We start from the raw sequence: 12,079 nt of genomic DNA, 5'->3' as shown, positions 1-12,079 counted from the left end.
GTAAACTGGGTGTCTTATAACCAAGACAAGAACCTGGGAAGTCCAAGATCAGGGTACCAGCACATTCAGTGTCTCTAAGAGCCTGCTTCCTGGTTCACAGGAGGCCGTCATATGTCCTCGCAAGGCAGAAGGGGCGAGGAAGCTCTCTGGGCCTCTTCTCAAGGCACTACACCCATTTGTGAGAGCTCTTCCTTCCAAAGAGCCTGCCTCCAAAAATCATCACACTAGGGATTAGGTTTCAACATACTTTGGGAAAGATGCAAACATTCAGTTTATTCCAGAAGGCCAGACTACATGTGCAGATAGCCAATATCATTACCTTCATTTAGTCTGCCATTTTTAAAGAATCCCTGAAAGACACAAAGAAAAAGGGCAATGGTAACAAATTATAAACTGGGTGGGCTCCAGGAAGCTCTTGGCCTGGACTGAAGATGGCCCATACAGTCTAGGAAGCTCTCCTCCATCATGGCAATACAGATGGGATACAAATCAATCTGCCAAGCAGGAAGTTAAGAAACAGGGTTTCTTTTTTCATTCCTAATGGAATGCTCAGAATAAACCATAGCTTTCAAGTCCCGTTTCCTCCCTGGATTTATCTGCTAGCCTCTATCCTTTTATCTTTTTCTCCAATTTTCCCAGCCTGATCTTAGCTGGGCTAGTTTAAGGGAGGAGGAAGTCCAGTTTTCCAAAGTTAGACCAGAGATAACAAGGCAAGAGCACCTTCTTGTGGCTGAGTGGCAGGATAGCAAGAAATCTTGGCTTCTGGATCTACCCCACCACAGAGATGCCAGGAAATGATGTGTGGGAAGTATAAACTTTGGAGTTCTATCATTAAGGTAGGTGGCATTTTCCTTAGATCATTTTTTTAGCGCCACAGAGTTGCAGACCATGAAGTCTGAAGTGCAGTGAAAATAAAGTTTTGAAAGTCATAAATGTACTTTAGCATGAAGACTATCATGTGCAATTATTTTGCTGTCGCTAAAGCTATCAGATAATACATTAGACTTTTTTTTTTTTTTTTTGCCTGAGTTTATGACAGGAAAACATTTAAATCTATATAGATCAAATCATCTCTACTAGCATTGTTTACCTAGAAGTACTGCATAAACAGTAAGAGTGAGGGCATTTAGTTTGTATTTTCAAATGGGGCTGGACATTTAAAAGTTGTTCACTGGTAGATTTTTTTCACAAAGTCTGTATAGATTATAAACCATTTAGTAAAAGATTAGAAACAATGACGTTCATTGTTTTTCCCTCTCCAGCATTTAAGAGAAAAATCCTGAAACTGGTACAGATTGCTGATGTCAGGAAATCATGAAATATAGCGTATTTAGCAATCAGGGTGACTTAGCTCATGGTAATCAGCGTATGGACAATTATAATTTGCATTCCAGTTACTGAAGCTGAGAAAGCCTTGCTCAGGTTGAACATACGGCGAGTAGAAGAACTCTTTTTCTAAGAAATAAGATGGAGAGAGTCTTTGGAGAATGGCCTCACTGAACTGGTAAGTTAGCTTTCTCCGGATTTTAGTGACTTCCCCAGTTCTTCCATAATTCCTCAGTGCTCTGGCCATTTTCTGGTAAGTCATGGTCTTCCGATTGCCTTTTCTTTTCCCCCAAAGTTGGGCAAGTTTTTCTTTGTTTTTTGACACAAACTGGAAGATGCCTTTGGTTTTATCTACCCACTGAATACAAGATGCCATCTCAGGATTACACAGGGATTCATGAAGGTATTCGAACAGTCGGAGCTTCTTCCTGCCTAAAATGGAGAAAAACAATGTCATATTCCACCGTGGCTACACACAAAGAACATTCTCAGGTAGGGTCTGTTGAGTGGCTACAAAACTCAAAAGCTGCATTGGGACTTCAAAGTCAGACATCTGTTTGGGGCCCTACTGAAGTTTCAGTTGGACCATACTTTGTTGGGGATGTTTAAAAAATTTTGTACTGTCCTTTACTGGAAAACAGAAGCCTGATGCCTCTTTATCCGAATCTACCCTCTGTGAGGGGATCTTTCTTCGCAATTAAATCTTGACTACCCATTCCAGGTCATATTTTAGAACAACAAAACTGAGAAAATGAACTGCGAAGTTTAGTGGTTTTAAGTAAAGTGAAGCCTCAAAAGCCATTTTCACAAAGCAAATCATTTGAAAGGGCTTTATTCAAATGAGTTAAGTCAAATGAGGTAAGGAATGTGAATGTATTTTTTAAAAAATGCAAAATAGTATTCAAATATAAAGTAGTGTTAGTGAAACTAATATCGAAGACTTAGATTTAAAAAAAAAAAAAGACAAAAACCGTGGCTCTACCTAGTTATGTGAAATGAGAAAGAGCAGAAGAGAATTTTTTTTTCAAAGATTTTATTTACTTATTTGACAGAGATCACAAGTAGGCATAGAGGCAGGCAGAGAGAGAGAGGAGGAAGCAGGCTCCCTGCTGAGCCGAGAGCCCAGGACTCTCGGGAGTCGATCCCGGGACCCCGAGATCACAGCCGGAGCCGAAGGCAGCGGCCTAACCCACTGAGCCACTCAGGTGCCCGAGAAAGAGCAGACAGAAGAAAATGGAATGGAGAAGCCACCTTTACTGCCATCTTCATGACATTCTGGTATCATTTATGAGCAGTTAACAATGGGTACTATGATTTTTTCATTGCTGTGAAATAAAATGGCACTACCAGAGTTTTTCCCTCTTTCGGAATATAGTCCTTTATATTTCATAATGTCTAGACAGAAAACTTTAGGAGGATTTACTTTGATTTTTGTTCAGTTGACTGAATGTCTTTGGCCTAACAGAGAACCAAGGGGGACAGCCCATTTTGTGACTTCTGAATTGGCCTGTAAATACGATGCCTCATCAGATCTGCCAATAGCTTAACATAACCACAGCCGAATTCCCTTTTCCCCTCGAGAGTGTGGAATAGTGGATTCCCAAACTGCTTTGAACAGTCTCTGGGGAGTAACACTCTTGCATCAATCATCATTCATCCCAAAACCTCAAAGGTTTTTAAGAAGATTATCTTTTTGCTTTATATTATCTTGAAATTACAAATTAAGAAATGAAAGGGACTTACCAAAAAACACATCATGAATTGAAAGTCACAGCCTTAAATAAACTTTGTCTCTTATCCAGTGGTCAAACAATAATGGATCCTCACCTTTTAAAATGTTTTCAGTTTTGAAAGAAGTACTGAAACTTATTTTAAAAAGTATCATGCGCTCAGAGTAAAAGATTCAAACAGAAGCATAGTGAAAGTAAAATTCCAGTCTATTCTCATACGTGTTTTTAAAATTAAAAAAATTTGCACATAAACATATGCATATCTTTTAAAAATGTCAGAGGTATCATATTATTTTGCTTTTTCAGTAAGTAATAGATCATTAAGTCAGAGAACAATCAGAAATTAGCTACAGATGGGTAAAATACTCAGCTGTTGAAGTAACAACGGTTACTTCTGGGACATATCATGGAAAGAAAGAAGAACATTTCCACTTATTCCTTGTGAATTTCTGAATTCTGTGAACTTTTAATAATGTGCATTACTACTTTTAAATCATGGAATTAAAAAGGATTAAAACCAAAAACTGTACTTTAAGAGTTCTTTATCAGGGCGCCTGGGTGGCTCAGTGGGTTAAGCTGCTGCCTTCGGCTCAGGTCGTGATCTTGGGGTCCTGGGATCGAGTCCCGCATCGGGCTCTCTGCTCAGCGGGGAGCCTGCTTCCTCCTCTCTCTCTCTCTGCCTGCCTCTCTACCTACTTGTGATCTCTCTCTGTCAAATAAATAAAATCTTAAAAAAAAAAAAGAGTTCTTTATCAACACGTAAGATATGCCTTCACGCCTTTTAACAGCTCTGTGTTCTGTTTTATACGTGTACTATTTTTCTCTGGATAATGACTCCCCAAGTAATTTCAAAATTTCAGGTGGAAGAAGAAACTTCAAAAACCAAAAATTATGGGTGTTATGTCCCATACTGGCAAAGCTTTACACCATAAAACATCAAAGAAAAGATACAGGTTTTTAGTTAAAAAATAATAATAGTGACAAGCTAAACACTTGGACAGAGGTAGAAGTAATATTCTCCTTGTATTAAATTACTACTAGTAATAGTTCAATATTCAATACAAAAATCCAGTGATACAGATTTATTTTACGTGTGTGATTTTATGCCTTATTCCCTTGCTAGATTATTGCTGAATATTTAAAATTTTGTTCTAGGATACAGTATGCTAGGATGCAGACATAGGAACGAAAGTAGTTTTTCAAAAAAAATTTACTGAAAATAATTTAGAAACTGTGATAAAGTATCATTAAAAACAATTTCATTGTAAAATTATGATGCATCTTACACTTCTCTGTACCTTATATACCGATGCAGTAAACAGGTTCCATTCTTTTCCTTTAACAAACATTGTAAGGAACATCCTAATGTATATTGGGTACACATGTGTACACACACACACACACCCTACAGTATTATGAGAAATAATCCAGAGCCAAGCTGTGAATGTAATGCTTTACATGGACTTCCTCATTTAATTTTTACAGTCATTACAATCTTTGTACAATTATCATTATTTGTTCTTTGAATGAGGACACTGTGGTACAAAAGGTTAAGTCATTTTCCCAGGCTCACACAATTAACCCAGAGTTCACACTCACTCAGTTATGTAGTCCCTAAGAGTCAAAAGATATTAACATTTGAATTTTGGTAGTTATTGCCAAACGGCCTTTCAAAACTTTGTACCAATTTGTACTCAATCCAATAACATATGGCAACATAGAAGCTACTATCCTGCTTTATCACTTTACCCATCTGTTGGGTGAGATCACCATCAGCTTAAATTTATGAAATCAGGATTTCAAGTTTATGAAATACTGAATTATGATGAAACTTCATTTGCAGGAAACGTAATGGAGAAAATAACTTCCATACCAAGCCCTTCACAATTAGTGTTAAGACTGCTAAAACAACTAATGGAAAAGTTTCCCTTTCTACACCCCAAATATAGACACATTATTCATGAATACAGATTTACTTGAGTGAAGTGACACTCTACAGCTTCACATTTCTATGAAGCAAGGGGAATCCTCACCCAAGATGAGTGGCTTGGAGTGGCTCAGCCTGTCAGAGGTCAATTATTCTTAATTACAGTACTAGAGTATTTTGCAAACACAGTTCGAAATTCAGGTATGAAATCCCTTTAAAGTGTCTTTGAAGATGATTTGGTTCTTTTACCTATAGAAAGACTGATGGATCAGGGCACCTGGGTGGCTCAGTGGGTTAAAGCCTCTGCCTTTGGCTCAGGTCATGGTCTCAGGGTCCTGGGATTGAGCCCTGCATTGGGCTCTCTGCTCAGCAGGGAGCCTGCTTTCCCTTCCTCTCTCTCTACCTGCCTTTCTGCCTACTTGTGATCTCTATCAAATAAATAAATTAAATTAAATTTAAAAAAGACTGATGGATCCACATACCTTTTCCTCCCTTTTGATGGAGAACAGCAGGTTGTACCATCTGATTTTCAGGGATGTTTGGCAGAGATGGATGAGTATTTCCTTCAAAATAGAGGTCCGCAGCACTGTTCTATATAAATAATGCAGCAGGATGTTAGTGGGACTTTCCATGTGGCCCCAGCTGATGGCTAAAGGCAAAAGCTGAGGACAAAAAGAGTGCTAAGCATCTCCCAAATTCTAAAAAGCAGAATCCTCAACTGCAGCCAGATTTATCTCCCAGAGCAGAACTAGCCTCAAGCCCACATGGAGAGAAGACCAAGGGGCAGAAGCTACTCTTTGGCCCTGTGAAGACTTTCATACAATCCCCTTCCTATGAGAAAGAGGAGGGACTTGCTTCCTCCCTTATCCCTAAATATACCAGTGAGAAAGGAAAACTTTGAAGAATTATTAGTACAAACTTGAAGTGCCAGCACAAAGGGGAAGATGGGCTTTCACTCCTCTGTTGGATGTCCATCTGGGCAAGAAGAAACAAAGGGAGAAAGATGGCAGCCAAGGAAGGGCACAGCCAAGAGAGGGGACAGGCGGAAGCAGCTCGAACTCTTACCATTACATTCAGAAAGCAAATGTAGGTCTTCATGGGGTCATCTAATGAAGATGACTTGAACCACCCCAACATATCCCATGTAAGAGGCTTCCCAGCAGGCAAGAAGTCCCCAACCATAGATGCTGGGATATGTCCTAGGGACTGGAAGTTGAAGAGGAAGCAGGGTTGCCAGATTCAGCAAATAAAAATACTGCTGTATTTCACCTGGTAACCCCAAGCGGAGGTAGAAGAGGTTAAGCTGGAACCTAAATTCCCTGTTCAAAGAAATGTCTTGTGGAAAGGCCCTAATGGAACAATTTAGAGGGTCAGGAAGAGGACATCTGACATAGCATGGTTGAAAGTAGTGACTGGAAAAAAAAGAAACGAAAAGAAAGAAAAGAAAAAAACCATTTCATATTTATACTGCACCACATTAAGATAGCTGGCATTGGGGCACCTGGGTGGCTCAGTGGGTTAAGCCGCTGCCGCAGGGCTCAATCCCAGAACCCCGGGATCATGACCCGAGCCCAAGGCAGCGGCTCAACCCACTGAGCCACCCAGGCGCCCCCAATCCATTAAGTTTTTAACGCTCTTGGTTTTGGTTCAGGTCATGTGTTCTGGATCATGGGACTGAGCCTTGTATTAGGCTCTTACAAGGCTCTGTGCTCAGGAGAGTCTCCTTGAGTTTCTTTCTGCTTTCCCTCTACCCCTTGCCCCACTCTCTCTCTCAAATAAGGAAATAAATCTTTTAAAGAAAAAAAAAAAAAAGAGGGGCGCCTGGGTGGCTCAGTGGGTTCAAGCCTTTGCCTTTGGCTCAGATCATGATCCCAGGGTCGCATTGGGTTTTCTGCTCAACAGGGAGCCTGCTTCCCCCCGCCTCTCTCTGCCTGCCTCTCTGCCTACTTGTGGTCTGTCAAATAAATACAATTTTTAAAAAAGTAGTAATACAAAGAACACATGAATAGAGAGATAAATGGTGGGAACACTTTGTTTACAGGGGGATGTAGCTAGCTCTGCGTTTAGAAAGGGCAACAGAACAGGTTAATACAAGATTATAGGTAAAGCGAATGCAGGGGAAGTTTGGCCTTTGCCCTATGGCTTTTAGGGGAACCATATTATTTTTCAATTTTCCAAATGGACAAGAAGCAGTAATATAAGAACCCTAAAAACACCTCCTTGTAGAAGTCATTCAAACCCTGATGCTGGGTGAAAAGCAATGACCGACGGCAGTTTCCTTCTTGACAGCATTACCAAGGACCACCCATGAGGTCCAATTTACACCACTGATGTCTGTGAGCTTTCTCTGCCCAGCTGCCTCTAAGCTGGGTTTCAGCGAGCATACACCAAGTGGAACGCAGGTGTGAAGAGGGAATTTGCCTGATACCGGGAGATGATCTACTGGTACATGTACTCACTATTACTGTTCTCCAATTATAGACAGGTTCCTCTGTAGGCAGCATACCATAGCAGGTGGAATTTCCTCTGACTTGAGAGCAGTGGTTGATGAAAGCCAGGTAATTTTTGTAATCTAATTTAAAAACAGAGAAAGAAACTCCAGAAGTCAAAGTCTATAACTGTGTGTGTGTGCCTAATGTATGTATGTTTATATACGCATATATACTTATGTATGTGGTTGCTTCATGATGTGTTCTCTACAACTTTGTATTTCCCTGTGTTTATTGCATTATGTTGGTATCACAGTCTTCTTTTTCATATCCCATTTCCCTTACTGGAGCACATGTTCCTTGCAAGCAGAGACCCCATGATTTCTTTTATCTTGGAACTTACCACATCATGTGTTCCCTCAAGAGGCAAGATACCTATACTTCACCTACACTATCTACAGTAGGAACAGTAAGAATTTACTCTCAAAGAAAAGAATATTCTCCTGAATAGAGTATCTCCTGTATGGAAGGTCTATAAAATAAATTAGAATAACCAAAAAGCCCACTCCAAACAGTTAAAATTATTAGATAAATATCAACCAGATATACTTAATAGTGCTAGTATTTTTTTTTATGTACTAGTATTTTATGTGCTAGTTTTCCTATGTGGAATGTCTTTCTCTAGATTCTTTGCATTTTCAGATGTGACACTTTAAATTTACATAAGCTAGGGTTTAACCCTGCAAGCTTTTCGCCTGTTAGAATAAACCTTAGATGCACTAGATAAAAATGCTCTTCTCTGTTACAATTATTTGTGTGTCTGTGTGATGAAGAAGGCATTTGATGTACCGAAAGCAGCTGACTGACACTGTACCTGGGGAGTATTGAAGATCTCCCGTTGAATGCTGCCTCAGTACCTCAAAAGCATCTTCAAAGGCTTGTCCCAGCTTGTCTTGTTCAGTGCAGGACTGCTAGAAAGGCAGAATCCTCAAGTTATGAAATTATCAAGAAATTATCAATTGAACTTCATCTTTCTACTGTAAAGGGTGGTTTCTCACCCACGACACTACTGATACCCGAGTTTGGCTAAGTCGTTACTGCAGGGGGCTGTTGTGTGCCCGGCAGAAAATCTAGAAGCATCCCTGGTCTCCACCCACTCACTGGATGGCAGCAGCACTCTCTCAACCCTGGTTGAAATCCACTGCTCTGTAACATCTAGTATTTAGAGAACAGTCCTCATTCTATGAAACAGTATTTAACATTCTCTTACAAGTTTAGTAGGAGTTGTATTGCAGGAGACGGATTTGGAAAAAGGGATCAAGAAATAAGTCAAGCAGAGTGTCAATTGTCATATGGTTTCACTTATTTGTGGAGCATAACAAATAACACAGAGGACAAGGGGAGATGGCGAGGAGAAGGGAGTTGCGGGAAATTGGAAGGGGAGGTGAGCCCTGAGACACTATGGACTCTGAAAAACAACCTGAGGGTTTTGAAGGGGCAGGGGGGTGGTGGGAGGTTGGGGGAACCAGGTGGTGGGTATTAGGGAGGGAGCGTATTGCATGGAGCACTGGGTGTGGTGCAAAAACTGTGAATTGTTACGCTGAAAAGAAAAAATTAAAAAACAAATACAAAAACGAACAAACAAAAGAACTATCTTTCACAGAACAATCTGAATCGGTACTTAAAATGCAAATGCTCTTCATTTCAAAAACATATCCCTGAGACATAGAATTAAACTTTTTTTTTTTTTTTAACTTTTATGTATTTGAGATAGAGACACAGAGAGTGTGTGAGCAGGGAGGGGCAAAGGGGGAGGGAGGGAGAATCTGATGCAGATTCCATACTGAGCACGAACCCGATGCAGGGCTTGATTCCACCTCCAGACCATGACCCAACCTGCAACCAGGAGTTGGACCCTTAACCCACTGAACCACACAGGTGCCCCCATATTAAACGGTTCTGCAAACCATTTCATACCCTTATAATCCGAACCACAGATTACTTTCAAAATGGAGGATACTGATCCTTCAAGAGATGCTCATCCTCCAAATCATCCAAGGGAAGACTGGAAAATGACAACTTACCATGCTTCATTAATATATCGGCAATTCTGAAAAAGATTAATAAAAAAATTAGTAGTGTATTTAATTTGCCTCTGAATTAAAAGCTCTTACTCAAAATATTTTCTGAAGATACCATTTAAAAACCAAAGTACCATCCGAAGTCTCTTTAATGAGTACACATTTTTCTTCTTACAAAATCTCCTACAAACATTTTTTTTTAATTATTACAAAACTTTTTAAATGTTAAAAGTAGCTCAACAGGGTTAATTACCTAAAGTTGTTTAACTTGTAAGAGAGTTTTAATAAAAATTACTGAGAAGAGTATTTATAATTAAAGTATTTAAGGGGCGTCTGACTGGCTGGGTCAGAAGGGGACTCTTGATCTCGGTGTTTTGAGCTTGAGCCTCACATTGGGTGTAATAAATTCTTAAAAAGAAAAGTTATTTAAAAATTCTGAAAATCAGAAACCTTTTTACCTTAGCATAGCTCTCCATTTATAATGTTGTGGGTTTTTTCCCCTCAGTCTTTCTCGTGTCAGCCTACTGAGAATCTGGTGAAGAAAGGCTTTCTCTCTCTTGAAATGTGAATCTACATTACAAATAAAATTTACCCTGTAAAACCCATCCATTCACTAGAAAAGATAGGAACCCTGATCTACTTTCTAATCCCTGTTAGATTCTGTTCTAAACAAACAGTGATTTAAAAAAAAAAAAACCAACATTAAATGGTTTTTTAAAAAAGATTAACATTCTGCAGACTAAAAACATATCTACATAACAAGAAAGAGCATGGGGGGGCATAATTGCTTATTTTTTTATTTAGCACAAGCAACTGTTTACACATTATCATTTATCCCACCAATGCAGTGAGCCTGTTAACACTACAGAATACAGAGATGATTTAATCCAATACACTATTATACATATCCATCAATATAATAATTACATCAGTATAATACATCAGACACTAACATTCTATTCAGCTCTTCGAAATCACTATACCAGTCAGTTAAAAGAAAATGTGAGGAAAAAAAAAATCCCTAAAAACAAAGTCAACTATGTGAGGTTAACAGTGTTAACTAACCTTACTGTGGTTACCATTTCATAATATATTTGCATGTCAGAGTATCACATTTTCCACCTTAAACTTACACTTTCTTTTATGTCAATTATATCTCAAAAAAGCTGGAAGACAGCTTCCTATGTGAGAAATGTTGAACAATTTAGCAAAAACTTAAGAGAAAAAAAATAAAGAAAACCCATAAATCACTGCCTGGGCTATGATCCCTAATAAATATTATCAGTATATGTGTTTTTGTAAAAAGGCAAGTCAATGAACTTTCAATTAATTATGCCTCAACTCATATGCACTACAGCAAATACATGAATGGTGTACTTTCAATCAAATACTTAAATAACTTGGACTAAAATACACGACAAAACACAACTATCGCAACTCTTAAAAGTAGCAAACCCAAAGGGAAAAAAAAAGCTCAAAAACGCTATTGATTACTTCAATTGCTTAATCTTTCTTGTATCTGAACAGTTGATACAAGAAACATTCTTTAGGCCAAAGGAGAAAATTAGCACAAGGTATTTTGAGAATCAGAAGCTAAACACTTACCAGGAAGACACTTCAGCTCTTTACAAAGTAGATGTTTCATTAATATCAGAATCGTTAAGACAGAACTGTCAAGAACTCACTGGCAGAGTTGCATTAAATAGCTGTTTTTAAGGAAGTGCTACAAAAGGGGATTTTTTTTAAAAGATACAGTGTACTCACGATTTCTATTTCATGATACGGCCAACAGACTCCAGGGGCTATTATTTTGAAGAAACACGTAGAAGTTGATATCCCCTGGGCCAAAAGCATCCAAATAGACCCCATGAATCCCGCTCAGCATTAACTGCAGCACCTCTGGACCCCGCAAACACACTGGAAACCTCTGACCTGCACAACTCTCGTTCATCCCTTTTTGTTCCTGTTTTTCCCCTGATTCTAGATCCTATATTGCTTTTCTTGCCGGGACTATAAACAACCTTCACTCTGGCCTTCCCTTCACTCTGGCCTTCCCTTCACTCTGGCCTTCCTTTCAAACCTCTTCACTCCTACCCATCGTCTTAAGAGATCCTAAAGGCTCCCGCTCTTGTGCTCCGGCTCCTCATCCCAACCTTACCCTCATTTACCACAATTTATTTTAGGAGCAGGAAGTGGAGTCCATTGCTATGGTCTTCCTTGCATACCTAAATCCAGCAGAGGCTCCCCAACAGTCAGGAATGGCTCATGCCTGGTGATCTGGGATACACTTGAATCTGCGGATTTGCAGAGAAGTCCAGTTCTCTTACTTAGCTAAAAGTTCTATTGGAAATGGATTTTGGTGGCTCTGATGAAAATTGTGGGGTACTCCCTCCACCTCTAATTCTTCCTTCCCAGTCCATCACAGGCCCACTTACCCATTCCATTTTACCTGTCTATCAGGGTCTGATCTAGTATCCACAAGGACCCAGCAGAAGTAACTTCCTTTCTGACACACGTGTCTGAACCAACCTTACCTAACTGCAGCCTTCTACCATTTTAATAGATATCACATTTCGCCAGGGGGAA

The 12,079-nt window shown here is 39.4% G+C and overlaps 1 protein-coding gene across 4 annotated transcripts; it reads right to left on the bottom strand.

Annotated features, from left to right (window-relative positions):
- Positions 1 to 253: 253 nt before the first annotated feature.
- Positions 254 to 11,169, bottom strand: SPIC (Spi-C transcription factor). Of its 4 annotated transcripts, none has more exons than XM_059186655.1 (7): positions 11,099 to 11,152; positions 9,952 to 10,063; positions 9,497 to 9,522; positions 8,287 to 8,383; positions 7,443 to 7,555; positions 5,466 to 5,574; positions 254 to 1,758 (listed from the first exon to the last, which is right to left on the bottom strand). In XM_059186655.1, exons 3-7 carry the CDS (start codon positions 9,497 to 9,499, stop codon positions 1,331 to 1,333), a joined length of 750 nt encoding a protein of 249 aa, XP_059042638.1. In that variant the 5' UTR covers positions 9,500 to 9,522; positions 9,952 to 10,063; positions 11,099 to 11,152; the 3' UTR covers positions 254 to 1,330. The 4 variants fall into 4 exon arrangements, with proteins under 4 accessions (XP_059042638.1, XP_059042639.1, XP_059042637.1 ...); XM_059186656.1 differs by having other exon boundaries at positions 8,287 to 8,380; XM_059186654.1 differs by lacking the exon at positions 9,952 to 10,063 and having other exon boundaries at positions 11,099 to 11,169.
- Positions 11,170 to 12,079: the final 910 nt, after the last annotated feature.

This window comes from Mustela lutreola, chromosome 8 (genome assembly GCF_030435805.1).
Source record: "Mustela lutreola isolate mMusLut2 chromosome 8, mMusLut2.pri, whole genome shotgun sequence".
Classification (NCBI taxonomy): Eukaryota; Metazoa; Chordata; class Mammalia; order Carnivora; family Mustelidae; genus Mustela; species Mustela lutreola.
This window is presented reverse-complemented; position numbering and strand designations above follow the sequence as displayed.